Source organism: Anopheles marshallii, chromosome 3 (genome assembly GCF_943734725.1).
Source record: "Anopheles marshallii chromosome 3, idAnoMarsDA_429_01, whole genome shotgun sequence".
Taxonomy (NCBI): domain Eukaryota; kingdom Metazoa; phylum Arthropoda; class Insecta; order Diptera; family Culicidae; genus Anopheles; species Anopheles marshallii.
The window spans coordinates 24,693,054-24,707,928 of NC_071327.1; the positions used below are offsets into that span (position 1 = coordinate 24,693,054).

The following is a 14,875-nucleotide window of genomic DNA, read 5'->3' on the forward strand; positions in this document are numbered from 1 at the left end:
TATGGTGCACGGTACGCACTTGGTTCGATTCGTGCTCCGATCGCTGTTCAACGTTCAAAGTGCAGTGCGTTTGTGTGTCTGTTTAGTTTGGAACCATCTAGCAGAGTAGTGGAAGAATGTGGAAAGTATTTTAACCGTTGATGAAATAACACACTCGTCCCAGGTAAGATGTGCCCGGCGAGTTGCTTCTGCATCCGTGTGAAGAAACTATGAAGTGGTCGGATTCGGAGTGGATACAGTGTGCAAGATAGAATTCTCCAGTGTCGCCGTATAGAAGGCACGGTGTCCAACAGATAGAGGAGTAAATTAGCGAATTTCATTAGCAGCAAGATGATGGGCAAACCAGCTACTGTGATATTAGTCGTTACGTCCATCGCTGTATTAGGCGTATTCCATCGTGCACCATTAGTTAGTGGTAAGTATTGTGATTCGCGTGTTCTCAACATTACTAAATAGTTCAGAGTTTGAGATTTCAACTTCCTCAAAAAAAACTTTTATTTGGACAAACATAGTACACGCACCGAAGGGAATATTTCAAACAATCTTAATAAATACAGTGCTGGTCAGTATATTAAAGCAACTAAAAATGAGCCATTTAATTTCTCAATTTTATTCCAAATATTGTTAAACAAATTAAATTATATTTTACTAAGCACCAAAGTCGTTTGATCTCTTTTAATTGAATACATTAATTACAACGAATTGTTTTTATTTCTATCAGTTGTCCTGTGGCTTAATAGGTCACTTCTGCTATTAAGCTTCCCAAAAGTCCCGAAAAAAACGTTAGAATTTTAAGGCCAATGCGTGTTTATCACACCAAGGTTAATTGAAAATCGTCGTTTTTTTCTACTGAAATGATCTTGAGTAATTTGTGTATCATATACCTGTTTGAAAATGCAATACGAAACTCAACATTAGGCAAAAATGAAATAAAACAAATACAAAGTAATGGGATTATAAAACATAAATCAGTAAATCTGACCTTATGTTCGTGAATAGAAATATTTGAAAAAAAAATCTCGATAGCACATTTGTTATTACTTGAATAAAAATATTGCCATTAATTGAAAACGACATTTGACCAAACGAAAAGTACTGTTTTTTTAGAACAACCATATTTTAATGGTCATCACTGTAACAAATCACGATTCGAAGTTTCATGCATCATGAACGACAGATTGCAGTGTGAGGACAATTCAGAGCAAGAAACTAATTTAATATACAAATGATCATTGGGTAATCTTTCTTGGGGTTCATAAAATATTGTCAAATAATTCAACTCGCATTGCTTAGAGATTTTTATAAGTTTTATTTGAACTAGCAAAACCTGCTTAGCTCACTATACTTTTCATGGTAAAACGCCTTTCATGGTAAAACGCTTATCCAAACTCCACTAACGCAAACAGATCGTTCGTACTAAACTTTCTCTCACGGTATACATGATTGTTCCGCAAAGCAAAGCATAAGGTCGGTTAGCTCTATCGCAATAATGGCGTCCATAAAGCAGACGCAGAATGTTCTTAAATTTCAAGCATCCAACCATGCAAACCAAGCACACCACCTTCATTAATCTCCTATTACCGGCCGGCAAAAGCAGTTGCCCTAATTACATCACCTGATGCACTGTGAAGCTAACCGACAAGCGTTAAAGCCATCGTCCGTGAACATATCGGCTCGATTGCTGCCGGAGATTTCGTACGTTTGTGGTTTGGGTTTTGTGGCCGTTTGCGTAGAAGATGTACTAGACCACGCGAAGCTCAAGCAGTGCTGAGCGGTGCATAACGGCCGGTGACTCTATTGCAATCACGGCTTGTGTGCCCGGGCATCAGTTTCAATCTCGGTGGGGTTGTTGTTTTGTCTTTTTTTGTCCTGGGTCATAAGCAGTGCAAGATTCAAAAGCCAATCCATCTGCATTCCATTGCTAGAAATGTCGCCACGAGTCGCAGACAACCAACGAATTGCAGTGTTGAGTGAAAGGCGGGACATGTGTACAGTTTATGCTTGCAGCATATAATATCACCCGCGCCCCTACACTGATGGAAAGCGGAAACAGAACAGATTGATAAAAAATGAACGATAAAATTCCACTGTGCCCTTTCGGGTTCGGGTAGGGTGGCACATGAATGTTTACAAACAAAACACGCGAGACTTATCGGCGAGAAGGCGGCCGACATTCTTCTGCCTTTTCCATTCCTACGCCCCGACAACACGACTCTATAAAGAACGCATCGTTTACTTACAACTATCTTCTAAGCTACTTTCGCCTGTCACGTTGGACTCCCCACACACACACTCGGCCGAAAATAACTGACTTGCTTGCTTTCTTCCCACGCTTCGCCCAGCACTCGATGAGCATCGCATTGTGCGGGAGCAGGATAGCAGCAATGCACACGGTGCACCGGAAATCGATACCGTCGAGGAGGCGATCACGCTGCCGAAAGGTGCTAGCTGGAACTTCACCTGTAAATCCCATCAGCCGATCATGTGGAAGCATTATGCTGCATCGTACTATTGGGTAAGCGAACATAGACCAACCATAGGTCGACCATTTCCTTTATCGATCCATTGTTATTCCAACGTTTTGGCTTTCTTCTTAGGAACCGAAGTACGAAACACCCCTTGACTTCGAGACAGACGATCCCGACAAACCGCACGGCAGTCTGCTAATGCTAACAGACGCATCCGCCGAACTGGTCGGCCGGTACTATTGTGTCCATGTGGAGTCGTACGACGAAGAGCTGGAGGACAGGCTGGACGACCTGGTAGCCGAATATGCTGCCTCCACGGTTTACGTCTACGTAAACGATCCCGACCAACCGCTAGTGCCTGTGCATACGCCCGTGTTTAGAGTGAACCAGTACGAAGACTTTGTCATACCGTGCAAACCAACGCACCCAGATATTGAGGTGGAGCTCTTCAAAGACTTGGAAGGGGTGAGTGTTTCCTGGCCTGCTAAGATCGTCCCGCGCCGTCCTTCTCAAACCGGTCTATCTCATCTGTGAAATGTCAGAATTGCGGTGTGTCGTGTGCCTTTTTCGATGTCCACCTCTCTCTCGCTGTCGCTATCAAAATTTTCTTCTACCCTTCTTCTAGCCTCAGAACTATAGTACTACGTACGATTCGGCCATTGGTTTTACGGTGCGCTCCCAACGGTTGGATGCCGGTATGGCTATATTCATTTGCAGTGCCATGAATTCTACCCCTAGCATCAATCAGACGCTGTACGTTCCCATCGATCGTACGTTGAGTTCTCTCACTTTTCTTTTTTATCCCCCCACAAATCTCAAATCCTGATAACGAGCTGTATTATTATTTACATTCTTATGTATTTTTTCCATCCCCGTAAAACCCTCTGCCCGCTGTGAAAATGCCACATTTTCCTTAACAATTGTCGAGGAGAAGTACTTGGTGTAAAAAAAAAAAACAAGACATTCCCCCCACCCCCACCATTTTTTACTTACTAATGAGCTGTAAATACTGTTCAGCCGAAGCTGTTGGAGCAGAAAAATGGCCACACTCGTTGAGGGTTGGATGCAATAAGTCTTAAAATAAAATGTGATCTCCAAATGCATTCCACGTGTTTTGCAGTTTCCGTGCGCGGCGAGCGAGCGTGTGTTCGTCCGATCGTCCGTCTCTGCGTTAATAGCATATGCACATGGCACATGATGCTTTGTGCGTTGGAAGACATATTTTGTAGCCTGGTGGAAAAAAAACTGCTGAACAAACAAAACCACCTAATGCTGTGGTGTGGGCAAAAGGAAGTAATATAGCTTTGATTCCACGTCTTAAATGCTTTACATGTCTGAGTCACTGCTCAGAAACAATTCGAGGAATGTGAGGAAGAAATGCTTGAACCATTTGTGTTCCATCCCGGTAGAAAATGTGTGTGGTAATGTATAAAAGATGTATAAATATTGTTAAAATTAACTTTGATTTTTTTTTGTATATAAGATCCCCCAGGAGTTTCTTACTCCTGCGTTCAAACCATGACATGTATAACCGAACCAATATTGGCCCAATCGACACCTCCTATCCAATCGCTTTCATTTCCACTTCATTCTTCCCGTCTGTGTGTTTGCTGTCGTTTCTAAATGGACCCCCGTGTTCTTCAAATAACCATCGAATTGAACCTTATATTACCTTTCTATTACTTCAGGATTTGGTTGAAGATTATCAGTACAGTAATACCCAAGGATATCTGCTAAGCTTTAACAGGCTGGAGGACGGTGGTTCCTACTACTGCCAGGTGAAAGATAATCCCCAACATCGCACACACTTCGGGATATCGATCAACGAACACTGTGAGTTCACTGCTACCGAAACACTGCCCGCCACTACCAGCGGCAATAGGTTTAGGTTTAGGACCTTCCAGCAACGGAAGCGTCCAGAAGGGATTCATTCCAACGCACTCTACATTGCTGGTGATGGTGGTACCGCTTCACACAACGACACGACGACGCTTTCGGATGATAATACCGGCAACTGGCTAGAACGAGTGTTTGCTATGCGTTCCGAACTGTTTGCCGAACAGCTCAGATCCGTTGAAAGTTTACAACCTACTGAAAACTCATTAGATGCACACGCGTACCCGGATGATTGGGCAGTAGCTAAATTCAAACGTTCAATTTTAGATCCATTTGAAAACGACACCAGCAATGGTACATTCCGCGGGGATGAGCTTGAAGATCCAATACTTCGCTTCGGCAACAACATGACGGAAGGCAATAGCACATCGTTTGACAATTTTACCTACCTTTACGATTATCTCGATGAGGACACTAGCAACGAAACGGTTGCCGGGACTTCTGTTGGCTACGTAAATGCTACCGAAGATCGTCCGACTACACCTCGTACCTATGCTCATGTCTATCCTCATGGCGAAAACTCTTCACACGTACCATTGACTTCTGCTATTCCACGTAATTACTCCATCTATCTATCTATCTACCGTTGCCGTACGATGTTGTTATGCGTTCGTGTGTTGTATAAAAAAAAAACCCAGATATGTTTTGTTCCCAGTTCCAGTTTTCTTGTACCGCTTTTGCCAAAAACAAGCACTTCTGTACTATCATTTCGATAATTCTGTTTTTCGTTGCTGTCCAATAGCACAACCTCGTTGCCTAATTGCATGTAGCAAACGCGCCCCTCCAAGAACGAAATTCTTCGTGTAGATAAATGAACAAGTTTCAATGGAAAACATTGCTTCCTCGTTGAACCAAAACAAATGCGACAAGCAGCAGCCCATCATGCACAATCTTTCGCCAAACATGTGCATGAATCTTACGAAACCTTCCGAACGCACATACAAAATCATTCCGCATACCCGTTTTTCCATTCATTCGACGAAATTCCTCATATTCTCATGGTGTTGGGATCCTTACGATAGTTTATTGTTAATCTCTCTTACTGCGGTAAAGCGTTACGAGGCGAGCAGCGTGATAATTAAATAATTGTGTTCTATTTCTATCCCGACCAACTCATCATCTCATCTCGACACCAACAAAAAATCCCCATAACGTGTACCCCAAACCGGGGGGGTCTTCCCACAATGCTCAATAACGTGCTTTTCAACCGTGCGGTGTTCAGACGATTCAGAAGAAGGTATGAGGTTTTCCGAAATTATGCCACGCGTTCCTTTCTAATCAGCTTCACTATCACTAGAACACCCATCACATTCCTTAGACGCTAACGATCAGCAAACGATCTGTGTATTGCATTTGGGGATGGTTGCCACGGAAACGGTTGCTAGGACTGCTTATCCCATTTTCTAGTTGTGGTTGTGTTTGTGAGCTTTTGTGGTTATGTGGTGGTCCTTCCCTTCCCACCGGTTCGAATGTCCTTCTCACAGACCGGTTTGTTTTCCGATATTAATTCACACGTTTTAATTCTTACACACACGCCCACAGTTTTTCGAACAATCTATCAAGGAATGTTGTTTCTTCCCCCGTAATTAGTAACAGTTTGAAACTTAATCTCACAGCTGGTGTTTCTTGAGTGAGCGGTTTTGAAGCTTTAGCGCACAACAACAACAGCCAAAAACAAAACTAATAACTCTTCGTCCAGCGAAAACAAAACAGTATTTGACGTACGGACAATCGAAATTGTAGGAATTAACTCAGTAACCGATTTCAATGCACGTAGAGAGGTCATCCAGACACACGCCGGATGAACGGCACACCAAACCATTTTCCCTTAGCCCTTATTTTATTACCCACCTTTAGCGGGTTGTTATGCTGTTTATTTGTAATCGTTCGATGGGATCGTAAAGCGCGAGTTTATGGGCGCCGTGGATGCGCGGTAATTGCAATCCAATTATTTCCGGCTACTTTAGGTGCTTCCAACATCCGAACGCTTGTCACAGCGGTCCCGGTCGGTTGTACTCGGCAGCTTGATTTTAGTATCGTGCGTTCGAAACCCCATTTTCTATTCCACCTTCAAAGCAATGGAGATCATTGAAACCGGTTTGCGCGTGTATAGCGTTGGCGAAAAATGTTTACTGCATGCTTTTCATTATTTATTTTATGCACGACTATGATTAGGGCATCGCATAACACCCCCGAAAGCAGCATGATCAATAACAAACGTACGGTATTTGTAAATTACCTCGTCTAAACTAGAGCCTTTTGCACCCACGCTTCACACCTGGTTATTAATCATTTAGCATCTAAGTAATTACTTAAATCTTTCCCCTCCTAAGCACTTCCATGATAGTTTTTCCCATTCTAACTATTTTTTTCCCTGTGTGGTTATATTAACACATGTATATGTGTGTGTGTGTGTGTTTATTTGTTTGGATATTTGTGTAAAAATTGGGAATTATTTTATTCTAACATTTTGCCATTCTATTCAATCGCTTAGCTATAGCTGAGTACTTAACGAAACCAACGATACGTAGTGATACTAAAGATCACATACCGCTCGGTCAGCGCATCCGCCTTGTTTGTCATGTAAACATCCGCGCCGGCGTTAATCTCGAAATGACGTGGCTGGTACCGCCAAACTTGCAACCCGCCAAAAAGGTAAGCTTACTACATTCACCTGGAACTTTATGAACAATTAAACGAGTCGATATAATACATTGGGGCAGATCATACCATAAGTTAGATAGCTTAAGCTTTCAACCTGTTATTGTCAAATAATGCAGGTACCAGGCTGTATCATTCTGAACAGATTGACCATAGCATGTTGCCATAAAGAAGAATATAAGAGATCATTTGTGCAAAAGCACATTTCGAGAAAAATTGATTAAAATTAAGAAATTTAACTTTACACTCAATTCATTTGAAACAATACATAAAACTGGTTATTAATATAATTCTTTTTTATGTTGTTTACATTAGAAATGTTCGTTTACTTTTTAAGCACACGGGAAACATGTCCTAACCTGGTTCAGGCCTGCCAGCAAAATGATCTGTTTTGACATTTTTCGAGCTGATCGAAGCTTTCATTAGGAAAAGAATCTAATCCTTTTTGCCTAGGCTTAACTTGGTTTGTCTTTTGTATGGGGAACTGGAAGCGGATAACAAACGTCAAAACGCATACAGAAAAAAAACTGGCTTAGCGTATGATCCCGGTCACTATTGGAAAGCTTTGTTGCATTAATTCGTCAATTTTTTAAAACAACTTGAAGATATCGCTCTGGTTTCTAAAAGATTATGGGTATTTTTTTCACTATTATTTATATAAGATATCATCTAACTTTAGCGCCTTTCACTTTCAACTATACTGAACTTTATTCTTGTATGGCTTAATATTAATTCATAATTTAAGTAGTAAAGTAAATCCTCAATTTGTTAATTTTTTTAAATTATTTCATATCTTTGAAGCCTGATCAAAATTTCTACACGTATTTCAATAATTTATTTTTTTTTCTTAACGCAACTCTATCTCTGACTAATTAAAAACAATCAATAATCAATCTAAAACAAGCAATTTTCATATTTTTAACAAAGATTAACGAATTGTAAAATAAAATTTCCAGAATTTGTGAAGTACTGGGCGCCTCCAGCCATTTGTAATCTATCACTTCAAGTTTATTACACTTTCGTATTTATTATTTATGATATTCAAAAAATAGTTACCGCTTCATTGCACTTTGTTTTTTTTTTATTCAACACAAAACACCATAGAAAGTTCGAGTTCTATTTTTTATTGTCGTTAGAACAGACAGGCCATACATTCAATGACGTCAGTTAATTTTGTTTAAATTTTTCCTACATTAACATTCTACTAGATAATCTTCCCTTTGAAAAATAAAGATATCGTTACGTCTCTAATATCGAATAATATTCCTTTTCCAGGATGGTAGAACAAAAATTGGACCGCTAAAGGTGGAACCGGTTACAAATGCGGAACACCGGGAAATCGCTTCCCGGGAGCTTATCATCGAAAGGGCCGCACAAAGCGACGACGGCACGTATCGGTGCGTAGTGCAGGACCTGAACAATCATCAAAACTATCACAGCTTTAAGCTGCACGTGCGCGACTCCGCAGAGGACTATGTGATGTTGCGCGAGGAAAACAATCTGTCGGAAATTAACGTGCGACCGAACGCGAACGGCAAGGCAGACCCGATCAACATTATTATCGAGTATCGATCACATCCGTCCAACATAACGTACTACTGGGTGAAGGATGATCACGAGATAATGCCCGGACACCATGGGAAGTATGAGCTGACGCATACCGAAACACACGTGAAGTTGCGTATAACCGATCCGGATGTGTATGATACGGGTAACTATACGGTGTTCGTAATGGCGGGAAATGCTGAAAAATCGCAGCTAATGGCAGTGCTTGTTTATGGTAAGACGAATCAAGCTAAGCACTAGTCGCTGAACATGCTGTAAACGAAGTGTACACTAATTTCAGCCAAACCGATCCTGCATATGGAGAGCAAGTTTGTGAAACCGAATGAAGAGGTATCGTTCCAGTGCAGAAGCATCGGATTTCCAAGGCCAGAAATTTCCTTCGCTTTTCTTCCCTGTCTGGCCGAACCCTGGACGAATTGTTCCATACCATCGTCGAAGGATACCCGTTGGGACGTAAGTAAACTTTCACGCAGTAGGTTCCTTTTTTCCCGATTACAAGACTTCCAAATCGTGCATGTTGGATTATAAATATCGTCCGCTTCGTAGTAGAGTGGCATAAGTTATAGCAAATACAACATATGCTGAAAACAACACACGAAAGGAGTTTATTTTGACATCATTGTTGTTACTTAAAACACTAATTTACGTCCGTGTCTTAACAAAGCTAATCATAATCAACTGCTAACAAACACACGAAAGCGCGTCTAAAGTTGAAGGAAGCAAGAAGACATAGACGAGGTCAAGGTAAGATATTGTAGAATTCAATTGAGCAAAAATCGACCGTTCAACCGATTGTCAACGAAGACCGATTTGGAGGATCTTGTAAGGGTTTTACATGTTTCTGTGTTGATAATGCTAAAATCATGCTTGTGCCTTGCTTTGTGCTAACAACAAAACCTCCTTTCCACTCGTTTCTCTAGTCCTCGAGCCCGGATATCGGTTCGGAGTTTTCGTCAAGATTGGTAAGGCAGTCCACGAGTCCTTTCTTATTGCTACTATGCATCTAATATAAGTAGAACTTACCAGGCTTTACATGTCGTACACTAGAACACATCAGCAACTACTACAAACAAGAGATTCCTTTTTGTTCACTAACACATGCATTACGTTCCCCGACAGGCTCCCAGTGGAAAACCCGAAACACAGATAACCAAGTCACGGATCTACACGACAGTCTCGAAACAGCCTGGCGTGGTGTACTGTAAAGCGATCAATACGGAAGGCAGCGAAGTCACGCAGGCAGATCTATTAGTGAGCAATCTGCCCGATTCGATAACGTTGGAAAAAGAGCAACCGAAGGACGCAATCACCGTGGGTGATCACGTCACGATCGCCTGTTCGGCGCTCGTCTACAATCACACCAAAGACATAACGTTAGTGCTGAATGATCGAGAGCTGCAGGAGTCGGACGGTGTGCGCTTGGAATACTCACCAGCTCTGTACGCGTGGCAGGCCCGTCTGGACATTGACCATGTGACGAACGATCACGAGGGTACCTTATATTGTCGTGTGAGAACCCTAGCCAATGTCGTCGAAACTCGAGCCTTCCACATGGAAGTATTGGATCCCATCGCACCGATGCTTGTGAGTGGAAAGATCAATCAGAGTCTCTCGGTCGAATTGCACGATCCGTTGAAGTTGGAGTGTGATGTAGTTGGTACCCCGGATCCGAAGATCGTCTGGTTGAAAGATGGCGAACCGGTGCAGACAGATGAAAACAGCAACCGGGTGCAATTAACCAAAACGACACTTATATTTGAATATCTCAAAATGGAAGACTTGGGAACGTTTGAGTGTCGGGCGGAAAATAAAATGGGCACGATTGAAAAGTACTGGAAGCTGGATGTACGAAGTAGGTATCCCAGATGTTATTGGCTGTTATCAAATATTGACACAAATATCTTTACTTCCATCCTCAGCTGCGGTGGTGAGAAAATCCTTGATCTACATTATCGTGTGCCTGTTCCTGCTGTTGATCGTCGCGATCGTAATGGTTTCTTTGTTCTACTGCAAGAAAAAGAAGGAAGTGAAAGCAATGAAAGAGGCCGGTATTGTAAACTTTGAGGAAGGCAACCTGGGTATCTACAATCCCGAACTGGCACTTGATGAGCAGGCCGATCTCCTACCGTACAACACGGAGTATGAGTTCCCGAAGGAGCGGCTCAAGCTGGGCAAACAGCTCGGCACTGGTGCGTTCGGTGTGGTGATGAAAGCCACCGCTACTCGCATCATGGTGAACGAAGATGAAACTACCGTTGCGGTCAAGATGGTCAAGAAACAAACCGACAACGAGGTAATGCGGGCACTCATTTCCGAACTCAAAATTATGGTCCATCTGGGACAGCATCTGAATGTGGTGAATTTGCTAGGAGCGGTAACCAAGAACATCGCCAAGCGTGAGTAGTTTATTTGTTAATGATTGTTTAGTGAAGAGTGAAGCCTAATAATCTAGTCAACGATTATTTGTAGGTGAATTAATGGTGATCGTTGAGTACTGTAGATTTGGAAATGTGCAAAACTTCCTGCTAAAGCACCGTCCCTATTTCATCGATCAAATCAATCAAGAAACGGGTGAGATCGATTCGTCAATCGATAAGAATCAGCTACGGTGGTCGAAGTGTGGTTACCAGTACAATAGGTAAGTGATGATGTGCCCGCACGTCTAGCATTCGATGAATGTTCTAACCGTATAACAGTATTGGTTGACTAACTGGTTTATTTGAATTGTGATTGGAATTGGACGTGATTAACGTTGTGTCTTGCACTCACGTTTGTAGCTACTAATTGTTGTACTAATATAAACAAGTTTAACAAGTAGTATATGTGTGATTTGCGGAAATTAGACGCTAATTCCAAGGAACATAATAACATTAATCGCAAATTAGGAATATTTCATGACTGATCCTGTTCTACTTTAGTAAAGCTCCTGACAAAACTAATAACTAAACACATTTGACATTGGTTCTTAGCTGTTCTGCTCAATTTTAACCACATAAATCAAAGATCACTTGTACATTAGTTTCGTACCCCAACTAAAGCTTAACACAACTTACAAAAAATTAAAAAAAAAAACGATCAATCAACTCGTAATCCTTTCTTATCAAGGTGATAAAATTCATTTAATACTCTCTACTCTCTCTCTCTCTATTATCCATTCTTTCTTATTTCATCCAATGTGTGCTCTGTGCTCATACCTAATGCTCGCACCTACTGCAACCGTATTGTCTAACCCGAACCTTCACCGAAACTTCGAACTTTTGGGTTGGGATATGCATCTGTGTGTTGGTAACGCTTACTCTTACCACGTGGTATGGCTATGGTGGTTAACGGTGGTTTGGCGTACTGTGGTCTCTTTTACTGTTGGTCCTGCGTGTTTGTATTTTTTTAATTGTGTGATTTGTGTGGATAACATTTGCGGTAACGTAGTCAGGGCTTGAAATATGTAAATCTTTCATTTTCCACCAACAACGTCAATCATCATCCCCTTCAACATCCGACTGCTTTCTACCATAATCACATCGACAGTGGATCAACGCAGTACGTTGACCCGAAGAAGCATCTTAACTCGAAGGGCTACGTACGGCATTCCGGTCTGCAGAATATGGGTATGGTGGATAGCTGCAACACCGAAGTCACAGCCATGACATCAGTCGAAGGTTTGTTGTACGCGTATCGATTATATTAGCAAGTTCGCTACAATGTCCGTGATTGTCTGTTTACAGTGGAAGATCTGAACACGGTCAACTCTAATGAACCGCTGTGGCGTTCGAACTACGGCATGGATTACAAAGGTCCGGCACGGTCCGTCAACACCACCGATCTGGTTTGCTGGGCATCCCAAATTGCCAGCGGAATGGAGTATCTGGCATCGCGGAAGGTACTGCACGGTGATCTGGCCGCGCGTAACATACTGCTGTGCGACGACAATGTGGTGAAGATTTGTGACTTTGGATTGGCCCGCTCGATGTACAAGAGTGACAACTACAAGAAGAAGGGCGAAGCGCCGCTTCCATTCAAATGGCTCGCCCTGGAATGCATTAGCGACAATGTGTTTAGCACCTATTCGGATGTGTGGGCGTATGGTATAGTTCTTTGGGAGCTGTTTTCCCTTGGCAAAGTGCCTTACCCGGGCATGGAAGCTAATCAGGAGCTGTATAACAAGCTACGCGATGGCTATCGGATGGATAAGCCACAATACTCGAACCAAGATATTTATGACATTATGCTAAACTGCTGGAACGTAAAGCCCGACTCGAGACCTTCGTTCAAGGATCTGAAAAGCAGATTTAACGCAATGCTTCCGGACGAAATGCGAGATGTAAGAATTCATTTGCGGGCAATGTGATGTAGACATAACATGTATTTTCCTTTTCTTGGGGATCTCTTTTGTAGCATTATCTGGAACTTAACGAGCCATATCTCCAAATGAATGCCGAAAAGCAAGAACGAGGCGATACAGATTATTTAGCTAATCTCGGCCCACCAGAAGAACTTGCTCCGGCTGCGCCAAATTACGTGAATGGAATCATTCTACCTCTTCCACCCAGTAAGAATTAGAACGATACTGCTCAGCAGCTTGCACACTGGTAATAATGTATTTATCCTCCGTCCTTTTATTTAGTTTCAGAAATCCGAAATGATAAAGACTACCTGAAGATGTCGCGCGCAAAGTCCGAATCGCAGGAGAGCAATTTCGACTTTGCCTCCTTCAACAGCGATCGCCATTCGCCAACCACTCGCAACAATCTCGATACTAGTCCACCCAATGGCAGCAAACGGCACAAGAAGCTTGGTCTGCCGGAGGAAATTCCCATGCTCGACGGGAGTCGACTTTCGTCCAACACGAATGGGTTCAATTCCGATTCCGAAACGGAACCGGTCAGTCCGAAGCCGCGAGAGCGCACAAGCAAGCACAACCAAGAACCGCAGTACATTAATGTGAAGAACCCCAAGTTTGCGGGCCGTTCGACGAACGACGAGATGGGACCGGGTATCACACAGGAAGCGATTAGCAATCCGGGCTACATTGCGCTCAGTATGGTCGACGAAAAACGCTGCTAGTAGTAGTACGATGTAAATGAGTACTCGTTCGTAATTTTCATGCCAACGCTTTGTTTGTGGTTCCTGTAAGGCGTATTCCACAAACTCTTTTTAGTGCATGTTCTACGAGGGTTTTGAGTTTAAAAGTTGGGATCGTGTCTGGATTTTTCGCACTTTGAAGTGAGAGATTTAAAAGTAGAACCATGAATTCTTACTATTTCCAACTTGCAATTGCTCGGGACAGGAGGAAGATCGGATCTGTACATCCAAATGTTCCACTGAAACATGTTGAATGTAACGAACCGGTTCCAACTTTCTCACTTGAACACCAAAACTCTCCAAACGCATCTTCCATTTGTTGATAGTGTTCGGCCAAATCGTGAGTTCGCTTGAAAAACACCATATTAACGAGCTCAGTAATACTTAAGAAACAGAACAATTCGCACAGGAGGTAACGTTACTCCAAAGGAACCGAGCAGACAGTGCGCAAAGAAACACACACTATTTTCGTATAACCTTTACATCGCTGTGCGTACTCTATAAGTAAGTGTACATAATTTATGACAGGAGCGTACCGTATTGTGGTACGATATGGATTTCACGTACGGCGGAATTAGGAACACTTCCATGTAATGTAGTTAATTGTTAAGTTGCTAAAAAATAAAACAAACCTTCTTTCGAATATTTGTTGTGGTCATTTTTTTTACATCTATGTACAGTGCAAACATTAAGAGCGATTCCGTTAAGAAAAATAAATATTTTAAATAACACTTTCGAGCGAAGAACCCGTGGTCACACATGTTGTGTATTCAGCATTGCATACCTTTAGGGGCTTATATTCACCACGCCTCATGGCAGGGTTTTTGTGATGAATTATAAAACACTTCATTCATTTGCACTTTTCTGTGGCCATTTGTTTTACAATGTTGTTAAAAAAATCCATATTTTTCAATTATTTTAATGGAAAATTTAATAAACTATTAATCAAATCAGTTGTCGGTAGTTAGGTAACGAGCATTATTTAACTTCGGATTTCATACTCAAGCTAAAATTAAATCAATCTCTATCGTTAATAACATATTTGTTCTTTATTGTTCAATAGCGAAAATAAAACAATATTAAGTGTTTGTTTTACAGATCATAAGCAATGCTCTTACTCATAGTGCACGCGGTGATAAACAAAACCATACTTTAAAGAATTCATCATTTGTTTGAAAGGGATACTATCTCGATTCAACATTTAT

At 41.9% G+C, this 14,875-nt stretch overlaps 1 protein-coding gene across 1 annotated transcript; it reads left to right on the plus strand.

Annotated features, from left to right (window-relative positions):
* The first annotated feature begins 330 nt into the window (after nucleotides 1-330).
* On the plus strand, nucleotides 331-13,652 carry LOC128715556 (vascular endothelial growth factor receptor 1). The gene is made up of 16 exons (XM_053810462.1): nucleotides 331-415; nucleotides 2,343-2,515; nucleotides 2,598-2,933; nucleotides 4,157-4,301; nucleotides 4,632-4,919; nucleotides 6,859-7,019; nucleotides 8,301-8,805; nucleotides 8,872-9,044; nucleotides 9,512-9,553; nucleotides 9,711-10,443; nucleotides 10,511-10,987; nucleotides 11,061-11,229; nucleotides 12,018-12,247; nucleotides 12,314-12,909; nucleotides 12,984-13,137; nucleotides 13,213-13,652. Exons 1-16 carry the CDS (start codon nucleotides 331-333, stop codon nucleotides 13,650-13,652), a joined length of 4,707 nt encoding a protein of 1,568 aa, XP_053666437.1.
* The last annotated feature ends 1,223 nt before the right edge of the window (nucleotides 13,653-14,875 follow it).